Here is a 16,098-nt window from a genome sequence, read left to right as displayed (position 1 = left end):
CACGGCAACGTCCTGCAATTTTTCCACGTATTCGATTTTAAACCGTATTATAACCGTTTTCACGCCGAATAGCGACAGTTTTCATTCACGCAGTTGTCGCAGTGGGCAGACGTCTGAGATGGATCCACGCTTCATCGTACTTTTATATTGGTATCGATGGCGACAAAGATTTCGCCGCCGACAAAACAGAAGGTTTTCGGGTACATCCCATAAATAAAGAATCAGTGCGTAATAAAACGTTTGAAAATTTATACGCACAACTACAATTAAAATTATTACCTAGACCTACATGTGACAAATTTATTTACATACAAGATATATACAGTGGTACTACGTAAACGAAATTAATAACTAGCTTAAATCTAAAATAGGCCCTTGAGGCATTGTACCAAGGATGCTGGCGGCATTTCCCCGCTGTATCGCAATGCTGATACGTTGTGCGAGAAAGCCGCCAGCTCTTCGGTCACCAGTTACGTCAACCAGACGCTTCGCGATTTCTGCAAACAACTTATGCGCGCTGGGACCCCATGGACCTAGAGTTTCAACTCCAAATGGAACGAAATGATACTCTCTACCGAGGCTCTTATATTTATTACGTTTTAAAATTTCGGCGCTTTCCGCCGCTCCGCCCGCTTTTACATTAGTCCGTTGGAGGTGGGACGGTGCCAGTGTGTCTACGCAGGTAGCATCCCACACCAACATCCGTCCCAAGCTCCAAGGAACCCAGGACATCCCATCGGGCCTCTTGCCATCATCTCTGATAATGCCAGTCGGCTCAAGAAGAGCGGGTACATTGATGGTGGCAAGAGACCGACGGATTATGTCATTATTGTCACTACAATTTATACGCGCATGTTAATCTTGAAATTGCTAACAAAATACGTGCATTCCCGCCAAAAGTTAACGTGCGTTCCCGCCAAAAGTTACTCTAGTACTATAGACGCATTCGGTTGTTATTCGATAAAAAACGTATAACATCGTGCCGTGTGAATGAAACAGAACGAAACGCGCCACTGCAAACTGAATACGTTAAAGTTTATTCGATTTGCTTGACAACGTTTAAACGGATACTCACCGGTGAGTATCCGTTTAAACGTATAAATAATGTACGTTTTTTTGCAGTACAAACGCCGTGTGAATGGTTCTATGAACAAAGTATGCGCCACTACTTATCCGTTAATACGTATACTGCAAAAAAACGTGCAGGACAATGCCGTGTGAACGAAGCCTAACTTGGCCCACTTAAGTGCGACTTTGAGCTACATTCGACCCATTGACTCGCGCTAAATACGCCGCACTACATGACTGGGTTTTATAAGGGTATTGCATAAGGCTTAACTCACCATACCCTTTGCCAGACGAAACCCTTTGTTTTGGTTTTAAAAATCCTTATATAAAGCTACCACATTTGAGTAATCGGTAGCCCAAATACCCTTACAAAACCCTTATCATCCGCTCACCAACACCTTGCATATTGCTTATAAGGGTTAGCCTTATAAAGGGCTTCCCTTTTAGCATATAAGCGTGCTAATTTAAGTCGTCTACCTTGTTCATAAAGCACACATTACTTCGAATCCGAGCGATCGTCGGCGGCGACGGCGGCGTTCTTTGACTAGGCACGTATTTTCTTTCCTTTACATACACTACCGTAGATATATACCAATCCTGTCTCTTTCACGCAAAGGGAAACCTTTATAAAAAGCGCTTAAAGATAAGGGTAACCCTTATTAAGAGCTAGCCTTATTTTTGGTTAGCTTTTCGGTAAGGGTTAGTCAAAGGTAAGGGTATGAATGGGCTTGCAGTTCAAAAGGGAAAGTCTTTCAATGTGTTAGCCGTGTTTAAGTGTCGCCCATTGAAAGGGTTTTATCGCGGAAAGGGTTGTCCGGTCCCTGGTTCAAATTCCTGCTCCGCCTCTGATATTAGAATAAAATGCTCATATACTTACACAATTGAATAACGATCCGTTGGAATGCGTGAATAAACACAGGAATTAATTAATTATAATACAAAAATTTAACACCATTTCGAAGCGAGAACAAGTAGGTGTAGATACATAATGATCACAAATGAAGCTAGCAAAAATTCCCATAACAATTTTGCAATATTAGATTTGTTATTTTAGCACAGTGTATCTTTTAGGTAGAATCATGTATTTGTAAAAGGATACTTTACTATATAGGTATATTTTTTCTAAGAGTAACTTTAATGTCAAACTTAGGGTAAGCATAGTAAAATAGCACCTTAAGTAGGTGCATAAAATATTAAACATATTAATAACGGGTCACTCACGTATGTTTAATATGTCTGTGTCTCACGGAAGTTTTGTTATTAAAAAGGTGCATAAAATTGTAAAAAAGAGCGCTGTCTCGCCATGGCGAGTAACTTTAACCTCGTAAAGCCCAATGTGCAATACAATGTACACTGTTTCAATCTAATTTGAACTTTACACTAACTGAATTAAGTAGCATTTCTTTTGTTTCATTGTTTTCTAAAACAAACTAAAGTCACCCTAATCTACTATACAACAAGGTTTAAATTAAAAATAGGAAAACTTTGTATGGTGGGCTTTAAAATGTCTTTGAAAAATAAAGGAAAAATATTTTTTTAAATAAAACGCTCAGTAGGTGTATTAGGCCTACTGTGCTCCCGCTATTACTGGATACAATTATAGAATAGAATAGTTTTTATTCGTAAACACACAGACAATAGATATACATTAAAAGAACATAGTGAAAATAAAGTGTCACAAAATGGCCCCATCTCAGCATGCTGCTGGCGACTTCCAGCGCTGATCTTCCGATGAGACCATCAAGTGAGAATCACGGAAGGTAACAGACAAAAAGAAAGCAATATAAAGGAAAAAAACATAAAACATGGCGAGAAATAAATTATACATAGTTTACACAAACTAATTTAAAAAGAGATAATTATATCACACGAGTACCTGCACAGTGGTGCTCTGGTCACTGAAGGGCGAGTTAAAAAACGTGCATATCGTCTGAACTAATACGTCTGTAACGTAGTTCACCCACGCCTTCTGCGCCCCGCCGGTCGCAGCTGGCGGCTCCTCAGATGTGCCTGGGACTGGATACAAATGTTATATTAGCAAATCAATACTAAATAACCTTTGACAAAAGAACAACCGACTTCACAATAGTACATAAGGGGTTGCCGGGCGAATGCATATATACGGCTAGTTATGAGGCCGACAACCCCTTTTCACGCCGATGTATGTATAGTGCTTTCTCAAACGCAATGAAATAAATAAAGAAATCTCCACGAAAATAAATTTTTATTTCTAAAGAAACTAAAAGTAAACGGGGCACAAAATATAACTACCACCTATACCTATCTTTATCACACGTGACGTATATTTTACACATGTAGTTTATCAATTTTTTACACAAATTTTCAAGATATATTTATGTATCTTTGATTTTTTCGCCTTGCATCCGTCTGACTGTAGTGTTAGCCACATAACTAAGATCTTTAAGATTACATAGTTTTTTATGTTGATATTATGCTTCACATACATCGTTGCCTTAAACATGGAGTATAATTAACAGGTATTCATTTAATGTTTTCGTCGAAACTCATATTAAATAACACAATCAATAAAATAGAATTACAGAATGAAAAATGTTCAACTTTACTTCCAAAACGATTAAATAAATACCTATGCGTGTTTGAGTAGACATTTTTACCGCTAATATTTAAATGAAATATTTTAAATCTGTATTTGTAATTATAGTTTGTCAAAAGGACTGTCTCATTTCAAACATAGACAGAGAGAATCATACTATCTTTATTTTACACTAGTACTAGCACCCGAAAGAAAAGGATGAGTATAGTTTTTTTGTTAATTAATTAATTATTTTAAAAATTGATTGTTGCAAGGGGTTTAACAACTTACCAGCCACTTGAAAAAGCGCGTCTCCTTGTAGTATCGCCTGCATGTCTTGTAGGAACGATCGCTCGAACAAGTCCCACATGTAGTTACTGGAATAGATCTCCTTCATTTCCACTTCCGTGTCGATGTAGCAGTGGTTTAGGAAGCCCACGTACGCTTCTTTTACCTGGTCAAAAGAAAAGTTAAATTACAGAAATATTCAAAATATGTGGTATTTTCTCCTGTTGTACGGGGCGCGCCCTCGGCTGCCGAAGACGCGGTGTGACCAGTCGCCGCAGTCAAACTGGAAGACCACATGTCTCGTTCTCTAATGTCGATAAGCATAAATCTTCAGGAAATAATGATAAAAGGGTCGCGACTCTCTTGCACCCGGTATGTCAAGGACTTCAGATCCACAATATGTGGTGTTTTCTATAAAAAGGGACCTTATTGTCGATGGCGCTTACGCCATTATAAACGATGCTCCGATATAAATACAAAGCCGCGCGACGCTGTGCGGCGTAAGCGCCATCGACAACAAGGTCCCTTTTCATAGAAAATGCCCCATATACTCATGGACAAATTTAGAGGAACGCAAAAAAAAGGTTTTATCACACTCGCTCAGTAAATGTGGAATTGCACGCAGGCTTAGCGGGAACTATAGAAAAAGCGTTTTCCCTAGGGAGTTATAAAGTTTCTAATATTATAATTAACAGTTTTTTGTCATTATACTTCATTTTTGTATCGCAAGTGTGCTGAAAAACATTGTGCGTAATAATATTGTAAACCGTCAAGCAAGCCGTCGCGATTTAACTATACTCTCGTTTGCAATATTTAACTTACGCCCCATGTTGCACAATGTAATAATAATAATTACTGGATTACAGCACCTAAAGTAATTCAAAATTAGTAATTAAACATTTTTTTTTGCGTTCCTCTAAATTTGTGCAGGTTCCGTACCCAAAGGGTAAAAACGGGACCCTATTTCTAAGACTCCGCTGTCCGTCTGTCCGTCCGTCTGTCCATCTGTCCGTCTGTCTGTCTATCACCAGGCTGTATCTCATGAACCGTGATAGCTAGACAGTTGAAATTTTCACAGATTATGTATTTCTGTTGCCGCTATAACAACAAATACTAAAAACAGAATAATATAAAAATTTAAATGGGGCTCCCATACAACAAACGTGATTTTTTTGCTGTTTTTTTCCGTTATGGTATGGAACCTTTCGTGCGCGAATCCGACTCGCACTTGGCCGGTTTTTTTGTGTAATTTGACATTAAGACTTGATTACTTGATACATCTCTAACAAAGTATCTAATATTTTATTGATTCCATATTTGTAATTGTTTTTTGTAATTTTTGGTTAATTATATTGCATGTAAAAATTGACATGTAAAAGTGCCCCTGTGGCCTATTTGCTGAATGTTTGATGTTAGAATTATACCTATGACTAAAGTTGAACATTTCAAGTGTACCTCTGGTATACAGTCGGGATGCGTGATCATGGACACGATGTCGTCGAGAGGTAACAGACTGTGACATTTTATCTCGGTGTACACATTTTTGCCCATCGTACAACATGTGAGAAGCTTCACCAACTGAATGTGGTATCTGTAAGGAAATAAAAAATAAAAATTAAAGTATAAATAAAAAAGTTAAAAAATATATATATGTAATTCTGGAAGAGCGAGGTCTCCTGATACAGGCACTTCATACCTAATAGGAGGACTCGACCACTATGTATTTACCAACTAAGATTGAAAATTAAATAAAAATAAAATTAATTAATTAATTAAATAAATTAAAGCAACCAAATCGGTTCACTCGTAACGTAAGAGTTCAGTGCCACAGACAGACGCACACATAATGGTCATACTTATAACATCCCTTTTTTTGCGTAGGGAGTTAATAAAATAGGCTTTTATCTTTAAGTTCCACGGACGCGATATCGCACACGCGATTTCATATAAAATGTACGAAAAGTCAAAAACCCACAATATCAAATCATTGTTTGCTGAAAATAGCTAATAATTTTTTTTGGATTTCAAGGATCCATTCATTTGGAATTTCAAAGACTGTCATATAAACTAAGAACCAGTAAAAAACTGCATAACCTAAATCCTTTTTTGAAATTAAAATGTTGCATAGGGACTAATTATCTAAAAAATAATCGATTCAAATCGTGCATTTATTCAACAACGAGTTATCTTATCTTATGGTTATCGGGGGCCCTTGCGGATACACTTCGACCCATAGGGATCTTTTGTGCAGTTACCCTCTAGGAAAGATCCGTCTGCTACTCAAGAGCTTTTCCCACCATCTCCATATGCCAGATGATGGAGCTCATGGGTAGCGTTTTGAATTCCTTGGTTCCAGATAGCCTGTTCTAAAGTCCTTCATTCTTAGTCTGGCGAGGGCGTGACATTCACACATCAGGTGTTCTACTGTCTCTTCCTCTTCGCCACACATACGACAATCGGTGTTGTCAGCGTGTCCCATCTTGGCCAGGATTCCCTTGACCCCGGAATGGCCAGTAAACACCCCCGTTATTATTTGGAGTTGTCGTTTGCTAAGTTTCCAAATCTTTTTGCTCCAACCGGAGTCTACCCCTTGTATAACTACGAGTTAGTGTTAAGCATTTGGTTTTCTCTTTATTGCATATCTATGCATTAATAGTTATAACTTTATTACCTCAACGCTTCTGGCATCTCATTGGTCTGCTTGTACTGACGCATCATCTGTATGAAGTTGTTGAACGACACCCGGTCGTTATAGAATATCAGCACGTCTTCACCGGCGTTCACCATCTGAAACAAATGTGGTATTTTCTATAATAAGGGACCTTATTGTCGATGGCGCTTACGCCATTATAAACGATGCTCCGATATAAATTATAAATACAATGCCGCGCGACGCTGTGCGGCGTAAGCGCCATCGACAATAAGGTCCCTTTTCATAGAAAATGCCCCAAATGTGTTCTGTTCACAAAAATCATATGTGGTATTTTCTATAAAAAGGGACCTTATTGTCGATGGCGCTTACGCCATTATTAACGATGCTCCGGTATAATTACAATCACGCAATGCTGTGCGGCGTAAGCGCCATCGACAATAAGGTCCCTTTTAATAGAAAATGTCCCATATTAACATGTCAAGCGTTCAGTAGACTACGGTAGTCTACAGATTGTCGTTTTTATCAATAAGCATTTTTAATTTAATTTTCGCATTAATATTTCCTTAATAGAATCATATTGATAGTATTATATTTTATATTGATTTAATTTCATTTATTTTCAATTTCAATTCATTAATTTATCCTTAATTATTAAATAAAATGAAATTAAATAGTGTATGATACGAACCATATATGTATATGTATATAAATTTTATTGATAATAAAAATAATGATCTCATTTGGTGTCTCATGTCTGAATAAATGAAGTTGAACGTATGAACTCCATTAGGGGAATATGCCGTTTAAATACATACACAAGTCCCTAATTTAATAGGAACCCTAGGATTAAATACACGGGTCTAGAGTTGTGCCATTCCCGGTAACATTCCCCATTTTGTATGGGGAAATTTCTGGCTCGGTAACATTTTCCATACAAAATGGGTAATGTTACCGGGAACGGCACAACTATACACGGGTCGTGAAATAAAACTATGAAACCGGATTATATCGCGTATATTGAATTCACCCGTTGACCACGAACGCTGTAAAGGGTTCGAAACGTCGGGATGTATTATAAATTCAATATACGCGATATAATCCCGCGAATAAAACGCGATAAAAGATAAAATATTTATTCTTCAAAAAAGATGCATCAGAATAATGGCCAACATTGACGAAATGGAAACCTGTAAGCCATTTTTTGTAAAGTATAAAATACTCACTCTTACCTCTATATATATCCTAGAGACCAGTAAATTTGTAAGAAAACATAGCGAACTATATTCTCCTGAAACACTACCCAAAAGAAACGACCGAAATTTAAATAAACTGAAACTTCCCTTTTCTAAACTGAAACTGTTCACATCTAGCCCACACTATATGTCAATAAAAATATATTATCACCTCCCAAATAACATAAAAAACGAGAGTAAATTAAGCCTGTTTAGCAAGAAACTAAAAACATTTCTGTTAGATAAATGTTACTATAATATCAGAGAATTTTTTGAAGATATATAATATCTCTTTTGTGATACTTGTGATCGTAAATTGATTGTAATTGTATTTGATATTGTGCATGGCAGATTTTATTTAAATGTAAAATAATTAATTAATTATTTGGCACATATGTAAATAATAAGATGTATAATTTTAGATTAAATAAGTATGTTTCCCTATGTGGAACTATGTTGCCGTGCCCTAACAGGGCGTCACATGAACAGCTTATATTTAAGAACACCTGTACCTGCTATGTGATATGCAATAAATGATTTCAATTTCAATTTCAATTTCAATTTCAATAATCCGGTTTCATAGTTTTATTTCATGAGTAACTATCGCGGTAACCGAAGACAATATTATACATGGCTCGTATAAATACCTATAAATGTTATGGGAACAATCTTTAAAAGTCTTGGATATAAATCGAACAAAATAGTTACGAAGACTAATGTGAATTTTGCTATCTGGAATAGATAGCTCTTTAACGATAAGACCGCCGATTTTCGTTAACTTTTTTTAAGTGTAATTTGTGTCGTTTACTTTTATTGAGGTGTGCAATAAAGAGTAATGTAGTTTGTTACGTTATGTTACAGGTATTGTTGTAGGTATCAAATTATATATCGTTGGAAAGACGAATTACTAAAACAGTAACTAAAATACATAGGTTTTAAATTGAATTTCACAAAACCTACAATTCAGCGCTATCGCATAACGGTTAGGCCCTAATACATATACAGTGTGGAAAGAATGAATGGGCCCTGGAGCAAGTGCCTTAAAAATTAATGCAGTTTTGTTTATTTACAAAAATAAAAGAATGTTTCCTTTAATCAAAATGAGCTCACTTAAGGTTTTGAGGTACTTTCCCTCCAGGGCCCATTCATTATTTCCACACTGTATATGCTTAGCTTAGCCCTAGTACCTATGTATTTACGATCGTGGAAGACATTTAATACATCTGTTTACAAATAATTGTTTCCTGAAACGCTATACTACAATAGGAACAAAATCTAATAAGATAAATATCGTTAATTTCAACCTAAGGACTTTTAGGCTGAAGTTATTATTACAACGCCATAAGGCAGGCCCATATTCGACATATTTGAGCCAGAGATGGGCAAAATGTAATCGACTAACGATTAACGATTAAGATTACAAGAATTAATTGCGACTGACGATTGAAAACGACGATTGATCAATCTTAATTGTATAGAGTGCAACTAATTTAGTTGCAACTAAATTAGTTGCCGATTGATTTCGGACAACTAAATTTTGTAATCGACTAATTAGTTAGACTATTTTCTCGCGACTAATGTTAGAAGCAAATTGAATAGAATACCTCGGTATGGCTTTGTTGACAGACTGATTAGGACATCTTAGTCATGTATTACTTACGATATTTTGACCGTTTCTAAGGAGTGAGATCTGTTCTCACTATTATTTTGCTACTAAAGTAGTGCATCTCTCTGAAATTGGATTAAATTTCTCTTATCTAAGGGTAAATAAGAACTGGGGAACCCAAACTAACATAGTTATAACATACGAGTACCTCCGTATGTTACATACATACGTACTTGTAGTTACATATTGCAAGATAAAAAATGCAAAAACGGGCGACTACGTAGTTTTAATATAGATTTAATCGTGAAATTTAGTCGATTGAAACTAAAACTAATTTAGTTGTTAGTCGAACATTCTCACAACTAATTTAATCGCAACTAAATTAATCGCGATTAAAAAATGACGATTGATATTTTTAATCGATTGATTAGTTAACTAAAAGATTAATCGATTAATGCCCATCTCTGATTTGAGCACACCGCGACATATTTGAAGACTATAACCGACATCGTGTTCGACAGTAGCTACCTTAATCGCCTAATAGTACAATAGGAGTAAAACATAATTAGATAAAATCGTTCTTCCGACCTAAAGAACTTATAATATTATTATCATCAACCCACCGCGCAGCTGCGCGTATAGATAAAACATGGCGCGCGGTCGAAAAAACCGGTAGCAAGTCATTGCTCATTGCCCGATATTGACAGTATTCATGCAAAAGGGCGTCGTATACGTTTAGATCTTAAGTTTCTTTTTATTATCGTAAACCGCGGTCAGTTTTCGCAGCAACTAACAATGATATCAATAATGTGGGTAAATCTAAATTGACAATAAATACAGTATCGGGTATATCGGCGGTTTAATTTTGGTTTAAAACCATTACTGTGCTTATCTTTGTTCTTTTTAACGTCTGTGTTCGGATTTAAACTGGTCGTCTTGCAAAATGGATTCGAAAAATGAAATATTTGAGGAATTGGCTAGCAAAATGAATTCGCAATTGTCAGTGGAAACCGGTAAGTGATTATTTATTGTAAAATTTTAAAATTACATATTTGTATTAAAATTATTTTAAACGGGTCGAATAGCTCGACATGTTTTATAATACGTAAGTTTTAAAATAATTTTAAAATGTTTGAGTTTTATAGTTAAAATTACATATTTGTATTCAAATTAAAGTGTTGTTGTATTGAAAGTTCATATTTCGGTTACATTTTTCGTATAATATATTAATAACTGTAATATTTTGCCGATTGTTACGAATTTTACAGGTGTAATAAAGAAAACCTAACCCACCTTTTATAATTCTAGTAATAACGTAGTAATATAACCTAACAAAATATTGCTACGCGTTTACCGGAACAAATATTTCTGCGAATATTATAAAGGGTTATCATGTTTCGTTCATTTAATTGCTTTTGTTTGATTTCACTCTTTAAGGATCGTAAAAAAACTATACTTATAATTGTAAATTTAAATACATCGCATAGCTCGCTCGCTTTACTACCCACATAACAGTTTCAGATATGAAAAAAGTCTCGCTCGTCAAACGGGTTTTTAATGGTATTTTTTAATAAAATTAGTCAGATTTTCAAATTAAACTGTACTTCTCAATGCGCCGGCTGGCGTACCAATAAAATTCACTGCGACTATACCTCGTTTTTTTTTGCATTACAAAAATGGTGAACAATCTTGACATCTTTTTATTAAAAAACACTTGAAAAATAAATTACAGATAATATGTAACAATTATATAGCGAGGATCTATATTTACATTCTTTTGGTTTCATAAGTAATATTTAGTAACTGTTTTTAGGGTTCCGTACCCAAAGGGTAAAAACGGGACCCTATTACTAAGACTCCGCTGTCCGTCTGTCTGTCACCAGGCTGTATCTCATGAACCGTGATAGGCAGACAGTTTTTTTCACAGATGATGTATTTCTGTTGCCGCTATAACAACAAATACTAAAAAGTACGAAACCCTCGGCCGGTTTTTTAGGGATCCGTACCTCAAAAGGAAAAAACGGAACCCTTATAGGATCACTCGTGCGTCTGTCTGTCTGTCTGTCACAGCCAATTTTCTCCGAAACCGCTCGACCAATTACGTTGAAATTTGGTACACATATGTAAGTTTGTGACCCAAAGACGGACATGTAACGCAAACAAATAAATATTAATCATGGGGGCCACTTTTGGGGGTAAATGAGAAAATTAAAAAATAAAGTTTTTAAACTATATCGTGTTATATAACAAATGAAAGAGCTCATTGTAAGAATCTCAAATTTTTTTTAAATAATTTTAGGATAAACAATTTAGAAGTTATTCAAAAAAATAGGCAAAAAATGACCATCCCCCCCCCCCCCTTTATCTCCGAAACTACTGGGTCTAAAATTTTGAAAAAAAAAAACAAAATAGATCTTTGCCTATAGATTACAGGAAAACCTATTAGAAATTGCAGTCAAGCGTGAGTCGGACTTAATTACTTAGTTTTTGGTCCGACCCCTACGGGTTTTTTAAAGACATTTCACTCACGTTTCACATAAAAAATACATTGTTTAAATTGTGTAATATACGGAACCCTCGGAACGCGAGTCCGACTCGCACTTGGCCGGTTTTTTAAAGCGTTCTCAATAAAAATTAAGACATATGATTTCTAATGCTAAAAAAATGTCCTGAATCAGTATATTTACGCAATAGTCGCCACTGTCGCCAGTCCGGACCCCACTTTCGGGCAGTCATTTAATGTCATCATTATACATCACCAACTCTTAACTACTACTACTTAAGGGTCCCCGGCAAGCTCGGATCTCTATACAAACGTAGTTCCGCTCTCATTTTAAAACGACTAGCTAAATTGCTCTGAAACTTTGTACTTACAATAGGATAAGGTATATGTATATGTATGTATGTAATTAGTTTATGTAGCTTCAGATATCATAGTAAAAAAAATACAGCGAATTTAAGTTTTTCATACAAAACTTGTTTTGCTCTATTTCGTTTGTTTTATAAACTGGAGCTATATAAACTAATTACAGACCTAGTTATACCTCATGCCATTGTATGTGCAAAGTTTCATTACAATCCAACACGTAGTTTTAAAATGAGATCGAAACTCCGTTTGTACGGAAGTTATTTGGCCGAGCTTGCCGGGGACTCTTCTTGCAGGATACAAAAATACGTTGACAATATTTTTTACTGGGACATATTGTTGATAATTTTGAGAAGTTTGCGTTTGTGTATCAAAGCTAAAGGAGAATATTGCCGTTTTTCAGGATATGTAAGTAAGAAAAATATTCCCAAAAAAAACCGGCCAAGTGCGAGTCGGACTCGCGCACGAAGGGTTCCGTACCATTACGGAAAAAAACGGCAAAAAAATCACGTTTGTTGTATGGGAGCCCCATTTAAATATTTATATTATTCTGTTTTTAGTATTTTTTGTTATAGCGGCAACAGAAATACATCATCTGTGAAAATTTCAACTGTATACAGCCTGGTGACAGACAGACAGACGGACGGAAAGACGGACAGCGGAGTCTTAGTAATAGTCCCGTTTTTACCCTCTGGGTACGGAACCCTAAAAAAAGTATACTGTCATCATGACAGTATTTTTTTAGGAATATTTAAAAAAAAACATGACAGTGTCATGTATTTTTGATCCGCCATGTATTGTATGTCAATTATTGAAATCAAATTGACATAATTTCTGTTTTTACAGGTAATGATGACCACGACGAATCATACAGTCGGTCGGAGAATGAATCGGATGGTGAATGGGAAACCATGTCGGAGAGTGAATGGAGTATTTCAGATAGCGATTGGAGTATCGCAGGTGAGGAACATTTTATACAAAAGGACAAGTCAAAAAAGTCGATAAATAAAATGTGTTTCTTTTATGTAGCATGATTTGTTTAGATTTTGCAACATTTGGGGCATTTTCTATGAAAAAGGACCTTATTGTCGATGGCGCGTACGCCGCACAGCGTCGCGCGGCATTGTATTTATATCGGAGCATCGTTAATAATGGCGTAAGCGCCATCGACAATAAGGTCCCATTGTATAGAAAATATCTGGTCACCCTAGAAAAGCAAATACGTATTCACATAGCTTTGCTGCTAAATAACAATTATTCGGCAAATGTTCTGCATTTTTACCGAATAATCCCGACAAATATGAACTTTGAAATACTTGCGGAATATACCGAATAATAACTAAATATTCGGCCCATCTACCTATATTAAATACTATGTTTCTGATCGCAGGTGACACAGAGAGCGCATCGGACACGGAAGACGAGTTCTCGCTATCTTCGGTCACACCGTCGTTGAAAGATTGGAGCGACGAAATACGATCGGCGAAAGTATGTCCGTTCAAACTGAAGCCAGGCCTTAAGGAAAGCTGCGGTAAATCTCCTGTAGACTTCTTCAAATTGATGTTTACAAGATCGTTATTTGAGTTTCTAGTCAACAATATTAACAATTACGCAATGAAAATTATATATCCGAATCAACAAGGTAGAAGATTTAAAGAAGTAACAGTGAACGAGTTTTACGTCTTTTTCGGATTGCTTTTGAATATAGGAACTATAAACACAAATATTATTGATGATTTTTTGAAAACTCCGCCGATTGTTGAAGATTCTGAGGAGTTTATGAGTGATGTTAGATTTGGAATTATTTTGAAGTGTTTAAATTTCGAACATGAGCTGCCTGGGAAGAATGATAAGATGTGTGAAATATCGCATATGATAGATTACTTTAATATAATGATGCGAAAACTCGTTAATCCAGAGAAAGTACTATGTATAGAGGAATCGATCACAGTGCCTTGTTATGAGCATGTATATTTATTGACAGACGAGTTCGGTTTAGCGCATAAATTAGTAGTTTATCAATACGATCAGAAACCTGGCCCTAATGTGGCGAAAACATTGCTCGAAGATAAATTAGACGTCGGCCATTCAGTCTACCTATCTGATGTTTACAACTCTCTTGAATTAACTAAGTTCCTTATTGATAGAAAAACTTATGTAACAGGACCGATACAACGTAAAAGATTCGGAGTTCTAAAAGAATTCAAAGAGAAACAATTAAATAAAGGCGAGAAGATAGTTAAATATAACGCTGACGGCATTTGCGTTACGAAATGGAAAGAACGTCGTGAAATTATAATGATATCGTCTGAGCACAGTGGGGAGTGGAAACAGTATATAGACGCATATAACCAAAAAAATAAGAAACCTGCATGTGTATTGGAGTATAACAAATATAGAGATAGCATAGAAAAGCATGATGAAATGATGGGGCAGTATTATTTCGTGTGCGGCAAGAAGACACGAACAACTTACAAATATAAGAGATTGGGAGTGCATATATTGCAAATGTTGATGTTGAATGCTTATATCTTGTACAACAAATATGGAGGGAAATCTATGTCGTTGATAGACTTTAGAACGGTTGTCGTGAAACATCTGCTCTCGTATGGCAAACGTGTTCGGGTTTGATTTTTAAAGTTTAAAGTTGGCATGTAAAGAACTTGTTTTATTTGTTTTAGAAGTAAGAAACGAGTCGATTGTGTTAATTTAATGTTCTAAAATTGTGTAATTAAAGTTATTTCATCTTTTTACTGAATAAATGTTAATATAAATTATATTAGTTTTATTTGTGTAAAAGCATTATGGGTCCCTTCAACCAGTTGCGGGAATCGGGATGTTACTTAATTTTCGGAATAATGTAAGGTAGTATAAGCAGTGTAAGTATTAGTAGTGTTGCTACTTATCAAATCAAAATAATGTAAATGATCGTATACGATTTACAATTGTTACATATTTGCCGTGATTTATTTTTCAAAAGTGTTTTTCAATAAAAAAGACAAGATGGCTAACATTATTTCTAATACTTTCCTTGGGGGTCGGGGCCGGTGGTGGGGGCTAGGCGAGGGGGAGGATAATTATATCTTACCTTTTGCATCACCAAATCCTGACTCCTCCAAATATATATTGCGTGTCAGCATGATACTGTGATGGTCCTCAGGACAGGAAGTGTAGGTACGCCGGTCGTCGGCCTCTGGACTCGGTACAGTGAACGAAATATGTAACAAGTTATATCTTACCTCTTGCATAACCAAATCTTGACTTCTCCGGATATATTGCGTGTCAGCATGTACTATGGTCCTCAGGAAGTGTAGATACGCCGGTCTTCGGCCTCTGGACTCGGTACAGTGAACGAAATATGTAACAAGTTATATCTTACCTCTTGCATAACCAAATCTTGACTTCTCCGGATATATTGCGTGTCAGCATGTACTATGGTCCTCAGGAAGTGTAGGTACGCCGGTCTTCGGCCTCTGGACTCGGTACAGTGAACGAAATATGTAACAAGTTATATCTTACCTCTTGCATAACCAAATCTTGACTTCTCCGGATATATTGCGTGTCAGCATGTGCTATGGTCCTCAGGAAGTGTAGGTACGCCGGTCTTCGGCCTCTGGACTCGGTACAGTGAACGAAATATGTAACAAGTTATATCTTACCTCTTGCATAACCAAATCTTGACTTCTCCGGATATATTGCGTGTCAGCATGTGCTATGGTCCTCAGGAAGTGTAGGTACGCCGGTCTTCGGCCTCTGGACTCGGTACAGTGAACGAAATATGTAACAAGTTATATCTTACCTCTTGCATAACCAAATCTTGACTTCTCCGGA

At 36.2% G+C, this 16,098-nt stretch overlaps 2 protein-coding genes across 2 annotated transcripts in view; one reads left to right on the top strand and one right to left on the bottom strand.

Moving 5' to 3' along the window:
• Window positions 1-16,098, bottom strand: part of LOC134751567 (inositol 1,4,5-trisphosphate receptor) — a 143,404-nt gene that overhangs the window by 44,958 nt on the left and 82,348 nt on the right. The window contains exons 32-35 of the mRNA XM_063687027.1: window positions 6,582-6,697; window positions 5,366-5,501; window positions 3,914-4,076; window positions 2,945-3,084 (exon numbers count right to left, since the gene is read on the bottom strand). Of these exons, the coding sequence (XP_063543097.1) occupies window positions 2,945-3,084; window positions 3,914-4,076; window positions 5,366-5,501; window positions 6,582-6,697 (555 nt within the window). The remainder of the gene's footprint in view (window positions 1-2,944; window positions 3,085-3,913; window positions 4,077-5,365; window positions 5,502-6,581; window positions 6,698-16,098) is intronic.
• On the top strand, window positions 10,235-15,042 carry LOC134751497 (uncharacterized). The gene is made up of 3 exons (XM_063686915.1): window positions 10,235-10,414; window positions 13,114-13,227; window positions 13,658-15,042. The coding sequence occupies exons 1-3, from the start codon at window positions 10,345-10,347 to the stop codon at window positions 14,896-14,898; spliced, it is 1,425 nt and encodes a 474-aa protein (XP_063542985.1). The 5' UTR covers window positions 10,235-10,344; the 3' UTR covers window positions 14,899-15,042.

The sequence above is a fragment of the Cydia strobilella genome, chromosome 22, assembly GCF_947568885.1.
Source record: "Cydia strobilella chromosome 22, ilCydStro3.1, whole genome shotgun sequence".
NCBI classification, from domain to species: Eukaryota; Metazoa; Arthropoda; class Insecta; order Lepidoptera; family Tortricidae; genus Cydia; species Cydia strobilella.
Note: the sequence above shows the minus strand (reverse complement) of the source record. Positions and strands in the feature narration are given on the sequence as shown.

Excerpts from the sequence above, each read along its gene's own strand:
- LOC134751497 (XM_063686915.1), top strand. The coding sequence starts at position 10,345 with ATGGATTCGAAAAATGAAATATTTGAGGAATTGGCTAGCAAAATGAAT. Across the intron at positions 10,415-13,113 it reads GCAATTGTCAGTGGAAACCG|GTAATGATGACCACGACGAA; the intron begins GTAAGTGATTAT and ends CTGTTTTTACAG. Across the intron at positions 13,228-13,657 it reads TAGCGATTGGAGTATCGCAG|GTGACACAGAGAGCGCATCG; the intron begins GTGAGGAACATT and ends TTCTGATCGCAG.